This window comes from Oryzias latipes, chromosome 1, assembly GCF_002234675.1.
Source record: "Oryzias latipes chromosome 1, ASM223467v1".
NCBI lineage: Eukaryota > Metazoa > Chordata > Actinopteri > Beloniformes > Adrianichthyidae > Oryzias > Oryzias latipes.
In genome coordinates, this window is record NC_019859.2 from 36,701,454 (window position 1) to 36,716,194 (window position 14,741).

Consider the following 14,741-nt stretch of genomic DNA (forward strand, 5'->3'; position numbering starts at 1 on the left):
CGGTGAAAGGCCTGAACGGATCATTTCTGCTCCTCACGCAGCAGCCGGAAATACAGGAGCAGATGTCAGCCTTTCTGACCTTTGAACTGAGGGACAAACTGTACGTGGTGACGGACCTCGGCCTGCGCCCACACACGTCTGCTGTCCAGGCTGCCGGTCGGCCCCTGGCCCTCATGGGGACCCAGGAGAGAGCGAGATGGCTGAACCTATCGAGTCTGTCTCAGATGGAGAAGACTCACCTCCTCGACGTTCCCGTGGACCCAAAGGTTTATTTGGATCACAGTGGTCACGATGCAGAAACGTGTTAGGAAAAGAAGAGAAGGCGAAGGCCCTCTTTCAGCTGTGGCTGGACTGGCTTATCGCATCCCAAAGCGTCAGCCCCAACCAGACGACCGCGGGCGCTGCTAATCCACAGAGCTAAAAGGCGTATGGGTCAAGATGCCGTTTGCCACCCAGGTGACACCAGGAAGCCAGCCAGCCGTCCACGTTGAGCACTGGGAGCTCCAAGAAAAAGAGATGTACGACCGGGCACTGGCTGGACACCCGACTGACCCCTCTACAGAGCTCAGTAGAGCTACAGCTGCATTCAGGGATCGCACACCGGTGCACAAGCAAGTCCTCTGAAGGACCCAGACATGGAGACGTGAATAACGCTGCTTTTGTAGAACTTTCTTAGATAAATAAATCTGATCTTTAAACGTCTTCCGTGAGATAAACGCAGACGCTGCTCCATGAAGCGATCAGGCTAAAAACATTTGGTCGTAGCTCCTCCCACATGGGGTGTCAACACCCTTTTGGACAGGCGTCGAGCAGCAACTTTGCCACGCTTCAACAGAGAGGCAGACTGAGGAGGACTATAATGCTAGAAGGAAGTCCCTCCTTCCAGAGAGACGTCACCTTCTGTCTGCCGGTCAGGACATGCATCATGTGGAAAACAAGCCTCTGGGGGCAGCGGAGGGGGGCGTGTCCTCATAGTGAGATCCCCCATGAGATACATGATTAACAACACAGTTCTCTAAAAAAAACTTTAACCATTTGAACAGTCTCTGTCCTCTTGGCCCCCGTAGGCATTTTGGGTAGTTTTGTTTAGCTTAGTGCTCCCAGTAATCTGATGCTCCTCATCTATTAAAAAAGAACATTCTTTTTTGTTTGTTCATACTGCGCCTTATGGTCCAACTACACAGCAATACAGGAAAAATGACTGTATTGTCTGTGAATAGAACTGTTTTGTTCTGACTTTTGCGTTTTGACATTTCCTCTCAGGAGCTGAATGAGCTGCGGGAGACGGAGGGAGGAACGGTGCTCACGGCCACCACGTCTGAGCTGGACGGCATCAACAAACGCGTCAAAGAAACTCTGTCGCGGTCAGAAGGTACGTACGGAAGGATGGAGGCCATCTCCAGACCTTTCCATAGTTGTGTAATTATTTGTCACTTAAAACAGATGAGCTTGACAAACTTACCGGTTACATCCCACATCTTTGAGGGAGCTGACCCTCAAACCGCTGACCCTGGCTTTGATGGAAGAAGAGCGTCATGCTGGGGTTGGGACTCTGTCCCACTGGTTTGGTTCCAGCTGCAGATGGAGAAAAAATGCGGTCCAGATAAAGTTGGACGGACGGTTCCAGAAAAGTTGTTTGAGTGCAGATGTCAGAAACTGGTCTCTGAATAGAACCCACTTGCAGGGAATCATCTGTCATGGTTGACCCTAACAAATGAAAGACACTGGCAGCATGACGCTGTTCATAATTAGGTCTTTCTCATCTGTTTTTATGTGACACCTGAAACTGGGTCCCTGTTGAGTTGGACTTGTCCTCAACCTTTTCCAGATCTGGACTCTCTGATTGACAAGACGGAAGGAGAGATCAAGGATCACATCAAGAGCATGGAGCGCTGGAAGAACATTGAGAAGGAGCAGAACGACGCCATCAACCATGACACCAAGGAGCTGGAGAAGATGACCAACCGGCAGGGCATGCTGCTGAAGAAGAAGGAGGAGTGCATGAAGAAGATCAGAGAGCTGGGCTCGCTGCCTCAGGAGGCCTTTGAGAAGTACCAGACCCTCACTCTCAAACAGGTATGAAGACGGACGCGCGGCAACTGGCCCGCTCATGTTTGAGTGATGAAAGCAGGCGGCGGCGTGGGCGGAGTCAAACATTAGCCAAAGCTAGTATTCCACGGTCATGAAGCTCCAGGAGCTTTTGCATTTCCATCCACTGAGGAGCAAATGCCCAAAATATACATAAAAAAGTCTTTTAGTGCATCAGAGGATCAAGTGCAGGACCTCGACAGCCCACCCACTCAGCAGTGACTCACAAATACACTTCAGCTGCAGCCAGCTGCCTCAGGAGCAAAGACAAAGATGAGTGGACCTGGCTGCATCTTTCATAACCGTCTGATTCATTCATGTGTGCGTGTGTGTGTGTGTGTGTGCGTGCACGGACAGAGGGAGAGAGCTTCTCCTCTTGATGAAGCTGAAAATAGCTTCACACTTTCCCATAAACACTCCATCTGACGCAGGACGGTTAGTCTGATTTAGACAAGAGGGCGGAGCAGAAATGAAAGTGTTCATCATCAACAAACCAGGAATGAAAGGAGCTTCTCCGTGTAAACCTCTGGGTAACAGTAGCAGACGTTAAAAGGAATCTGCTTTTAATATAATCCAGCATTTGAACCCCCCGCTGCTGAACTGATTAGCGTTTCTGTGTGTGATTGCGTTGGATTGTGGAGGTGTAGCTGTTGATGTTTCCCGTTCCAACAGCTCTTCCGAAAACTGGAGCAGTGCAACACGGAGCTGAAGAAGTACAGCCACGTCAACAAGAAAGCTCTGGATCAGTTCGTCAACTTCTCCGAACAGAAAGAGAAGCTCATCAAGCGGCAGGATGAGCTCGACCGTGGCTACAAGTCCATCATGGAGCTCATGAACGTCCTGGAGCTGCGCAAGTATGAGGCCATCCAGCTCACCTTCAAACAGGTACAGTTCACCTCAGACGCACCTGGAAGATGCAGTCACTGTGATCCTCCCAGTCTTCAGGCCGAAAGGCTGGAAGACTTTGGAGATCTTCAAGTGTTCAGCGTCTTTACTGGATTACAGTGTTCTTCAGAATAACTCTCCTGCATTTGTCTGGCTTTAGAAAGTTCAGCCGCTGCTCAGAAGGTCATTCTGCAGGAATGTGTTCAAATTCTGACAATCTGGGTTCCTCTCAGGTGTCCAAGAACTTCAGTGAGGTTTTCCAGAAGCTGGTTCCTGGTGGGAAGGCCACACTGGTGATGAAGAAGGGCGATGCTGAAGGCAGCCAGTCCCAGGATGAAGAGGGAGGCGCAGACAGCGAGAGGGGCTCCGGCTCACAGAGCAGCGTCCCCTCTGTGGACCAGTTCACCGGAGTCGGCATTCGAGTAAGGAGTTTTGGGTTTCACTGAGAACGACACGGCTAGTAAAGGTTTCCCAACATCCAGACTCCCCCAACAAATATCATCTGGCCTTAAAAAAGACAGGTTTTTGTTGTTGGGGAAAACGATGAATAAAGGTTTTTTCTTTGCTCAAATAAAATGCAGCTGCGTTCTAGCCTGTCTAAATCTAACGCCGCTGCGTTCTAGCCTGCCTAGGTCTAACCCCGCTGCGTTCTAGCCTGTCTAGATCTTACACTACTGCGTTCTAGCCTGTCTAGATCTAACACTGCTGCGTTCTAGCCTGTCTAGATCTAACACTGCTGCGTTCTAGCCTGTCTAGATCTAACACTGCAGCGTTCTAGCCTGTCTAGATCTAACACTGCTGCGTTCTAGCCTGTCTAGATCTAACATTGCTGCGTTTTAGCCTGTCTAGATCTAACACTGCTGCGTTCTAGCCTGTCTAAATCTAACACTGCTGCGTTCTAGCCTGTCTAGATCTAACACCGCTGCGTTCTAGAATGTCTAGGTCTAACACTGCTGCGTTCTAGCCTGTCTAAATCTAACACTGCTGCGTTCTAGCCTGTCTAGATCTAACACCGCTGCGTTCTAGAATGTCTAGGTCTAACACTGCTGCGTTCTAGCCTGTCTAGATCTAACACCGCTGCGTTCTAGAATGTCTAGGTCTAACACTGCTGCGTTCTAGCCTGTCTAGGTCTAACGCTGCTGCATTCTAGCCTGTCTAGATCTAACACTGCTGCGTTTTAGCCTGCCTAGGTCTAAAGTTACTGCGTTCTAGCCTGTCTAGGTCTAACGCCGCTGTGTTGTAGCCTGTCTAGATCTAACACTGCTGCGTTCTAGCCTGCCTAGGTCTAAAGCTACTGCGTTCTAGCCTGTCTAGGTCTAACGCCGCTGCGGTGTAGCCTGTCTAGATCTAAAGCTACTGCGTTCTAGCCTGCCTAGGTCTAAAGCTACTGCGTTCTAGCCTGTCTAGATCTAACACTGCTGCGTTCTAGAATGTCTAGGTCTAACACTGCTGCGTTCTAGCCTGTCTAAGTCTAAAGCTACTGCGTTCTAGCCTGTCTAGGTCCAACACTGCTGCGTTCTAGCCTGTCTAGATCTAACACCGCTGCGTTCTAGCCTGTCTAGGTCTAACACCGCTGTGTTGTAGCCTGTCTAGGTCTAACACTGCTGCGTTCCAGCCTGTCTAGGTCTAACACTGCTGCGTTCCAGCCTGTCTAGATCTAACACTGCTGCGTTCCAGCCTGTCTAGGTCTAACACTGCTGCGTTCCAGCCTGTCTAGGTCTAACACTGCTGCGTTCCAGCGTGTCTAGGTCTAACACTGCTGCGTTCTAGCCTGTTTAGGTCTAACACTGCTGCGTTCTAGCCTGTCTAGGTCTAACACTGCTGCGTTCCAGCCTGTCTAGGTCTAACACTGCTGCGTTCTAGCCTGTCTAGATCTAACACTGCTGCGTTTTAGCCTGTCTAGGTCTAACACTGCTGCGTTCTAGCCTGTCTAGATCTAACACTGCTGCGTTCTAGCCTTTTTAGATCTAACACTGCTGCGTTCTAGCCTGTCTAGGTCTAACACTGCTGCGTTCTAGCCTGTCTAGGTCTAACACTGCTGCGTTCTAGCCTGTCTAGGTCTAACACCGCTGCGTTCCAGCCTGTCTAGGTCTAACACTGCTGCGTTCTAGCCTGTCTAGATCTAACGCCGCTGCGTTCTAGCCTGTCTAGGTCTAACACTGCTGCGTTCTAGCCTGTCTAGGTCTAACACTGCTGCGTTCTAGCCTGTCTTGATCTAACACTGCTGCGTTCTAGCCTTTTTAGGTCTAAAGCTACTGCTATAGCCTGTCTAGGTCTAACACTGCTGCGTTCTAGCCTGTCTAGGTCTAACACTGCTGCGTTCTAGCCTGTCTAGGTCTAACACTGCTGCGTTCCAGCCTGTCTAGGTCTAACACTGCTGCGTTCTAGCCTGTCTAGGTCTAACACTGCTGCGGTGTAGCCTGTCTAGATCTAACGCCGCTGCATTCTAGCCTGTCTATGTCTAACACTGCTGCGTTCCAGCCTGTCTAGGTCTAACACCGCTGCGTTCTAGCCTGTCTAGATCTAACACCGCTGCGTTCTAGCCTGTCTAGGTCTAACACTGCTGCGTTCTAGCCTGCCTAGGTCTAACACCGCTGCGTTCTAGCCTGTCTAGATCTAACGCCGCTGCATTCTAGCCTGTCTAGATCTAACACTGCTGCGTTCTAGCCTGTCTAGATCTAACGCCGCTGCATTCTAGCCTGTCTAGATCTAACACTGCTGCATTCTAGCCTGTCTAGGTCTAACACTGCTGCGTTCTAGCCTGTCTAGATCTAACGCCGCTGCATTCTAGCCTGTCTAGATCTAACACTGCTGCGTTTTGGCCTGTCTAGGTCTAACACTGCTGCGTTCTAGCCTGTCTAGATCTAACACTGCTGCGTTCTAGCCTGTCTAGATCTAACACTGCTGCGTTCTAGCCTGTCTAGGTCTAACACTGCTGCGTTCCAGCCTGTCTAGGTCTAACACTGCTGCGTTCCAGCCTGTCTAGATCTAACACTGCTGCGTTCCAGCCTGTCTAGGTCTAACACTGCTGCGTTCCAGCCTGTCTAGGTCTAACACTGCTGCGTTCCAGCGTGTCTAGGTCTAACACTGCTGCGTTCTAGCCTGTTTAGGTCTAACACTGCTGCGTTCTAGCCTGTCTAGGTCTAACACTGCTGCGTTCCAGCCTGTCTAGGTCTAACACTGCTGCGTTCTAGCCTGTCTAGATCTAACACTGCTGCGTTCTAGCCTGTCTAGGTCTAACACTGCTGCGTTCTAGCCTGTCTAGATCTAACACTGCTGCGTTCTAGCCTTTCTAGATATAACACTGCTGCGTTCTAGCCTGTCTAGGTCTAACACTGCTGCGTTCTAGCCTGTCTAGGTCTAACACTGCTGCGTTCTAGCCTGTCTAGGTCTAACACTGCTGCGTTCCAGCGTGTCTAGGTCTAACACTGCTGCGTTCTAGCCTGTCTAGATCTAACGCCGCTGCGTTCTAGCCTGTCTAGGTCTAACACTGCTGCGTTCTAGCCTGTCTAGGTCTAACACTGCTGCGTTCTAGCCTGTCTTGATCTAACACTGCTGCGTTCTAGCCTTTTTAGGTCTAAAGCTACTGCTATAGCCTGTCTAGGTCTAACACTGCTGCGTTCTAGCCTGTCTAGGTCTAACACTGCTGCGTTCTAGCCTGTCTAGGTCTAACACTGCTGCGTTCCAGCCTGTCTAGGTCTAACACTGCTGCGTTCTAGCCTGTCTAGATCTAACACTGCTGCGTTCTAGCCTGTCTAGGTCTATCACCGCTGCTTTCCAGCCTGTCTAGGTCTTACACTGCTGCGTTCTAGCCTGTCTAGATCTAACGCCGCTGCGTTCTAGCCTGTCTAGGTCTAACACTGCTGCGTTCTAGCCTGTCTAGGTCTAACACTGCTGCGTTCTAGCCTGTCTAGATCTAACGCCGCTGCATTCTAGCCTGTCTATGTCTAACACTGCTGCGTTCCAGCCTGTCTAGGTCTAACACTGCTGCGTTCTAGCCTGTCTAGATCTAACACTGCTGCGTTTTGGCCTGTCTAGGTCTAACACTGCTGCGTTCTAGCCTGTCTAGATCTAACACTGCTGCGTTCTAGCCTGTCTAGATCTAACACTGCTGCGTTCTAGCCTGTCTAGGTCTAACACTGCTGCGTTCCAGCCTGTCTAGGTCTAACACTGCTGCGTTCCAGCCTGTCTAGATCTAACACTGCTGCGTTCCAGCCTGTCTAGGTCTAACACTGCTGCGTTCCAGCCTGTCTAGGTCTAACACTGCTGCGTTCCAGCGTGTCTAGGTCTAACACTGCTGCGTTCTAGCCTGTTTAGGTCTAACACTGCTGCGTTCTAGCCTGTCTAGGTCTAACACTGCTGCGTTCCAGCCTGTCTAGGTCTAACACTGCTGCGTTCTAGCCTGTCTAGGTCTAACACTGCTGCGTTCTAGCCTGTCTAGGTCTAACACTGCTGCGTTCTAGCCTGTCTAGATCTAACACTGCTGCGTTCTAGCCTTTCTAGATATAACACTGCTGCGTTCTAGCCTGTCTAGGTCTAACACTGCTGCGTTCTAGCCTGTCTAGGTCTAACACTGCTGCGTTCTAGCCTGTCTAGGTCTAACACTGCTGCGTTCCAGCGTGTCTAGGTCTAACACTGCTGCGTTCTAGCCTGTCTAGATCTAACGCCGCTGCGTTCTAGCCTGTCTAGGTCTAACACTGCTGCGTTCTAGCCTGTCTAGGTCTAACACTGCTGCGTTCTAGCCTGTCTTGATCTAACACTGCTGCGTTCTAGCCTTTTTAGGTCTAAAGCTACTGCTATAGCCTGTCTAGGTCTAACACTGCTGCGTTCTAGCCTGTCTAGGTCTAACACTGCTGCGTTCTAGCCTGTCTAGGTCTAACACTGCTGCGTTCCAGCCTGTCTAGGTCTAACACTGCTGCGTTCTAGCCTGTCTAGATCTAACACTGCTGCGTTCTAGCCTGTCTAGGTCTATCACCGCTGCTTTCCAGCCTGTCTAGGTCTTACACTGCTGCGTTCTAGCCTGTCTAGATCTAACGCCGCTGCGTTCTAGCCTGTCTAGGTCTAACACTGCTGCGTTCTAGCCTGTCTAGGTCTAACACTGCTGCGTTCTAGCCTGTCTAGATCTAACGCCGCTGCATTCTAGCCTGTCTATGTCTAACACTGCTGCGTTCCAGCCTGTCTAGGTCTAACACTGCTGCGTTCTAGCCTGTCTAGATCTAACACCGCTGCGTTCTAGCCTGTCTAGGTCTAACACTGCTGCGTTCTAGCCTGCCTAGGTCTAACACCGCTGCGTTCTAGCCTGTCTAGATCTAACGCCGCTGCATTCTAGCCTGTCTAGATCTAACACTGCTGCGTTCTAGCCTGTCTAGATCTAACGCCGCTGCATTCTAGCCTGTCTAGATCTAACACTGCTGCGTTCTAGCCTGTCTAGGTCTAACACTGCTGCGTTCTAGCCTGTCTAGATCTAACGCCGCTGCATTCTAGCCTGTCTAGATCTAACACTGCTGCGTTTTAGCCTGTCTAGGTCTAACACTGCTGCGTTCTAGCCTGTCTAGATCTAACACTGCTGCGTTCTAGCCTGTCTAGATCTAACACTGCTGCGTTCTAGCCTGTCTAGATCTAACACTGATGTGTTCTAGCCTGTCTAGATCTAACGCCGCTGCGTTCTAGCCTGTCTAGATCTAACACTGCTGGTTTCTAGCCTGTCTAGGTCTAACACCGCTGCGTTCTAGCCTGTCTAAATCTAACGCCGCTGCGTTTGCTGTGCAGGTGTCATTCACGGGGAAGCAGGGCGAGATGAGGGAGATGCAGCAGCTGTCGGGGGGACAGAAGTCTCTGGTGGCTTTGGCCCTCATCTTTGCCATCCAGAAGTGTGACCCCGCCCCTTTCTACCTGTTTGATGAAATCGACCAGGCACTGGACGCTCAGCACAGAAAAGCCGTCTCAGGTAAAAAAAGGAGAATTACAGATGAGTTTGGTTTGAAGTTTAAGTTAAAAAAAAAGAAGCAAGTTTAGATTTTGGGAGTGTCCCGATCAGCAGAAGGCGGGGCTTATGAATGTTCAGGAGCTTTTATCTTTCATAGGTGGATGTACATCAGAAGTCCAGGTACTTTTATTTAGTTGTAGTTCCTTGTGATACAAAACATTTTTATGTAAGAAGAGGAAAGTTTCTATTTGGTTTGAGAGTCATAAACAGGCCTGTCTGGGGTCCTTCTGTCCTCATGGAGCTTCTGTGATTCTGTCCACGGCAGACATGATCGTGGAGCTGGCAGGTCACGCTCAGTTCATCACCACCACCTTCAGGCCCGAGCTGCTGGAGTCCGCCGACAAGTTCTACGGAGTCAAGTTCAGGAACAAGGTGAGCCTGTCCTCCGTCATTCTATTGGTCAGAAGAACCGTTCTGGCTGTAGCATCACTCCAGGCTCCTGACTACAGTACCCACAATGCTCCAGCAATCCAGGAAGCAGCTTCACAGTTTACCAAAGTAACTCTGAACACGGACAGATTTCTGAGCGCTGTATTTCACAGAACATGGCTTTGAGCTCAGCAACCAGATTTCATACTTAAGATGAACTGGATTATAAATTGGAATTTCTATTTTGGAATAGATTGAAGTATTTTAAGTGCAAATTATGATTAAAAAAATAGAGTAAGAGTGACTTCATTAGCTCTGGTTTAACTTTATTTAGAGGCGTCACAAACAGTAAAATAAACCGTTTTTTTATTGACTTCCTGTCTTGATTATTCTGTGTGGCACTGGGTGCCTTTTATTCTGAAAGGAAGGAAGTCTGTCAAAAGTTATAAACTGTTTCAAAACAGCCAAAAACAAACCCTAGTACTTTATATTAATCGTATAAGGATTAGATTGAAGGATCTGGATCCTGCTTTTCTTTAGCTTTCAGAGGAAACTACATCCATGTAAAGGATCAAATGTTACCTAAAGAAGCATTTTTAAAATAAAAACGAAGTTATTTTTACCTCATTTTCCTACCAGGTAGTACGACGACTCGATCTCTGAGGCTCCGCCTTTCTCTTCTTGTGGGTGTCGCCCATTTCATGACATCATCATCATAGTCGGCCTCAGCAGCGTGTCTGCGTTTCTCCCACAAAAACAAACGTCTGAACTTTTACAAAGTTAAATGTTCATGTTGTTCTTAGAAAATGGAAGCGTTCAGCCGATCACCGCTAGCTCCGCGGATAAAGTGGGCGTGTCTCTTAGCCTGGGGGCGGAGCTGGCAGCACAGGCTCTTCCTGGAAGGGGCGGTTCCTCCCTTTGTGATGTCACAACGTGAGGGCCCAGGAGAAGAATACTCAGAAATGCGTTAATGGAGAATATCGCTTTGGGTTTGTTTGTTTTTGTGAGGAATTCAATTTCAACAACAATTTAATTCAGTGTCATTATTTCAAACAGAAATGAAAATAAACACAAGAGTTTAAAACAGAAAAATGAAAAAAGACAGTTAGCTTGAAGAGGTTGAAGAGAAACACTGTGATCCCGCCCCTTTTTTCAACACCTGATGATCTGCTCATTTCTATTGACGGTGTTGTTTAAAACATACATTACATAATGTATAGCACCAACGCAGAAGTGACATTTGGGTTTTCTTGATCATTTCTTGCCAGTGACTCACAATGAACATTATAAAACACTCCAAAGCTGAAAAAGCTGATGATTGTCTGATATCGGCCCCTAAAAGGCTGTTAGTGGATCCATGAAGAGGGTCTGGACGGTGAAACAGCAGAGGACACAGGAGGACAGGGACGGCTGTCAATCTCTGGTTGTTGCAGGTTCATCAAAAGTTCAGTTTTCTGTGCTGGAGATGAAAACAGCGTTTTTGTAAAGATCATCAGCTGGAGGCGACCTGTGCCTGAAGGTGTAGCCTTCCTGGGGGCGGGGTCAGAAAGCCCTGCTGAGGTTGGGTTTGACGCTGCGTCTGTGTGTCCAGGTGAGTCACATCGACGTGATCACGGCGGAGCAGGCCAAAGACTTCGTGGAAGACGACACCACCCACGGCTAAAGCTCCGTCTTCCAGCGCGTCTCCGCCCGCTGCTGCCTTCAAGGACCAACGGCAGCAACGGGACACACTTCCCACCCGTCACCTGACTTCCTGTTCAGAACCAGTGGTTTAGTCCCGACGGCTTCTTCTGGGTTTCACGTGTTCATTCTGGTGCAGCAGCTGGAGCTGCTGCTCCAAAGCTCTGCCGCAGGTCTTTGCTGTCAGCAGCTGATGGCTCAGAACCGAACCCTTCAGACCGGTTCGGTTCTGAAGGGGGCCTCCAGAGGCTTCACTGAAGACCGGACGCCGTCCGTTTGGACGCCGTCGCACTGCAGACGCGCTCTGCCTTTGTGGTTGCTGTTGCAGTAGAGTGTTACTTTATTTTGAAGGCCTCTGTTTAGTTTTCAGCCGTCACTCCTCTGAGGTCAGGAGGTCATTTCTGTTCCGAAAAGTGTTTGGGATCAAAACCATTTTTTGTTCTTCTATTCCAAATGTTTTTATGTATTTAGAAAAAAAGAATAAAAGCTTTGAAATAAACCGGCTTCCACTGTCATCTGTCTGAAGAAGCTCCACTAGGTGGTGCTGTTGTCCTCCAGGCTTTTACACTGTAGGAGCTGAGAGTCCCGCGTTTGCCCTCAGCAGCTGTCCCTGTCACCTTTTTCTGCCGTGGAGGGTCCCAGTTTGGCAGAAAGAGATCCAAACAGCTCTGCTGGGATCGGGGCCGGGCCCGTCTGCTGAAGGGGGGCGCTCCGGTTCTGAAAACCGCATCAGGGAGCGGTCCAAAGGGAAAACAGGAGGAGCTGCTTCCATGTTGGCTTCCTTTCACTCTCAACTTTGAGCAAAACCCACGTTTGTTTCCCACTTCTCCCTCTGTGGTCCAGAACCAGAGTTCCTCCAGAACCAGAGTTCTTCCTGTCCCGCTGTGGTCCAGAACCTCCATCCAAACTGGTACAGACCTGAAGCTCCACTCGGCTCCTTCCAGGTGATCCAACCGATTCTGTTCGGACACACTGACCATGGAAGGAAGGCGTCAAAATTAAACAATTGTTTCAGCCACCAAAGCTCCGTGTGTCACCATGGCAACTGATTCTACAAGATTCTCCTTCCTAAAACAACCGTCACCCTGAACCTGGAAACCCTTGATGGACTCATCAGATGTGCAAAGGAGGACTTGGAGTTGAAGTGGACGTTTGTTCAGAACTTCAGTGGAGAAAAAGCCCAAAACCGGTTTAAACTGCTTTTCACCAACTAATCGTCTACTAGAGTCGAAGCAGCTGCACCGGTTCCCACAGGTCCTTAAATGGGTTCTGTTGGGTCGGGTATGGAGACGACTTCAGACTTTTATCCAGGAGACCATCAGTGGTCCCCTCCATAGTCCGGATGAGACACCAAAGTTCCTGGCTCTAGAGGCTGGATGTTCCCCGTCTGAAGGCTGATATGGAACTATAAAAAAAGATTTGCTCTGGTGGAAGACTTGAAACCACAGCGACATCTAGTGGCCAAAGAAATCTCAAAATGCTGAAGTTGATGTAGTTTGGACTTTTTCTTGAACATCATAACCTGGTTTACTGAAACTCGTCCAGGTGGATGAGAGGGTCACGTCCCTCCGCCTTCAAGTGGGGGACAGGTCTCTGATTGTGGTTTTGGTCTACAGACCTGGAGGTCTTGATGTCAAAGGGGTACTGGAAGGTACCTCAACAGGGACGTCCACGGCCTCCCTGATCTGTTTTGTTGTTGGACTTCTGAGCTCGTCATAGTTTGTCCTCAACGAACACCATGTTGGAGCACAGGGGTGTCCACCAAGACACCAGGAGGACGATGAGGGACTTGTTTCAGGCGGCCTTGAGTCTTGGACACTTAGGTAAAGAGAGGGGCAGAGCTGTCCAGGTCCGGTGTTCTGGAGACCCAAAGAGGCCTGGCTGAGCCCTCCGTCAGGGCGGCCTTTAACTCCCACATCCGGGAAGCTTCAAACAGGCAGAGGGAGGCGGGGGACATCGAGTCCGAGTGGACCCCGTTCTCCGCCTCCATTGTCTCTGCTGTTGTTTGGAGCTGGAGTCACAAGGTCTCTGGTGCCTGTCGCGGCGTTAAGCCCCGAACCCGGTGGTGAAACACTGGAGGTGAGGGATGCCGTCAGACTACAGCAGTCCTACCGGGCCTGGCTTGTGGGACCCCAGAGGGCCGACGGGTACCAGCAGCCTAAGCGAGCGGCGGCCCGGGCTGTTGTGGAGATAAATAAACCCGGTCCTGGGAGGGGTTCGGTGGGGCCACGGAGACCATCGGTCGGCCTCCAAGAGATTCTGGCAAACCGTCCGGCGCCTCAGACGGGGAAAGCAGTTCTATGGAGGCTCCGTTTCCAGAGCAGGTGGGGGGCTGCTGACTTTCACATTGATCTCTACAATTCTGCTGGCCCCCCTTTTTGGAGAAGCAGAGGCGGAGGACTTCAGGGTGGGGCTGCCCACCACCCAAGCTGAAGTCACTGAGGCAGACGAGCTCCTCGGTGGGAAGATGGCGCCGGGAGGGGATAGAAAAAGCAGCTTCCATCTGCAGGAGGGAAACATTCTCTCTACTTCCTGCATGGGTTTGTCCGCCATGTTGGATGGTCTGCTTATGAGCGGGTCACTTCATTTGGAAAAAATAAAATCTCTGTCCGTCAGATCTGCTGTGTTGACAGGTTAAGAATGTCGGGGGGGGGGCTGAGGAAGGCTGGCTCCATCCCAGGATTTCATGGAGGTCCATCCGGCAGGCAGACAGAATCCTGGAACCAAACCTCTGTGGTCAGTTCAGAAAATGAATCCATCCACTAAAGTCTCGCCGTTCGTCTCCTGAGGGACATTTGTTCTCGTTTGACCTCCTCTCTGTTGGAGGAGGAGCCTGAAGTCTTCGTGTTGTAGCCCCCCCCATCCAACCCTCAACGCCATTTGTCAATGAGAGAGGGGGTGGAGTCAGATAAGACCGTGGATTCAAACCCACAACCTCAGGATGATTGGAAATGGTTTCACTTTGTCGTATTTTTATCAATTTTATATTGTTTATAGGATTGTTTTCTTTGTGTTTTCTTTGTGTTTTCTTTGTGTTTTGTTGTTTTGTTTCCAGCTGTATTTTGTTTGCTGGAGTTTCTGTGGGGCTGCATTTCCTGTCTGTGCTTCTCTGCTATTTAGAAACTTAGTTTTTAATTTGCTGCTTTTGAAAACTGACAAATATTTGAAAAACATGGTGAACGGAGCATTCTTCATGAAAGTAAATACGTCCATGTTGTCCATGAAAATGTCAGGACTTGTGATAAATCTATCATAAATCTGACGCCACAGAAATAGGAATATTCTGTATTCTCCATAGTAGCTCGGTGGAAAAGCGTCTTGGCGCCACGCTGTCACGCCGTCTGTCGTTCTCCAAAAAGCAGGACGGCCTGGCGGTGGTCCTGGACCCCCTCCACCTCCACGTTGGCCCATGTGAGCGTGGAGGGCAGATCCCGTGTCGTTGCTGCTGCTTCTTGGTTCTGAACAGCTGCAAACGGCCCACAGGGCCTGCAGGGGGCGTCACTCCTCTGCAGATGCATGTTGGGGCCTCAAAGCTTTAGTTCCTGCTCTGTTTTCTGTTGTGGTTGATGATAAATCAGCAGATTCCTTCAGTCTATGGTTACTGAAACGGAACCAAATGGTTTTTGATCCGCGGATGGAAACAAACTAAGACCACTGAAATGTTTTTCGGGTCTCAGACGTACAAACCGGAGGTTCAGGGATGTGGGGACACGGACTGTGTGGCGTCCGGCTC

General features: G+C 49.9%; 1 protein-coding gene across 1 annotated transcript in view; it reads left to right on the forward strand.

Moving 5' to 3' along the window:
- Positions 1 to 11,507, forward strand: part of smc3 (structural maintenance of chromosomes 3) — a 32,045-nt gene extending 20,538 nt beyond the window's left edge. The window contains exons 23-29 of the mRNA XM_004066330.4: positions 1,264 to 1,372; positions 1,829 to 2,076; positions 2,761 to 2,973; positions 3,207 to 3,395; positions 8,743 to 8,920; positions 9,225 to 9,331; positions 10,920 to 11,507. Coding sequence (XP_004066378.1) covers positions 1,264 to 1,372; positions 1,829 to 2,076; positions 2,761 to 2,973; positions 3,207 to 3,395; positions 8,743 to 8,920; positions 9,225 to 9,331; positions 10,920 to 10,991 — 1,116 coding nt within the window. The 3' untranslated portion in view covers positions 10,992 to 11,507. The remainder of the gene's footprint in view (positions 1 to 1,263; positions 1,373 to 1,828; positions 2,077 to 2,760; positions 2,974 to 3,206; positions 3,396 to 8,742; positions 8,921 to 9,224; positions 9,332 to 10,919) is intronic.
- The last annotated feature ends 3,234 nt before the right edge of the window (positions 11,508 to 14,741 follow it).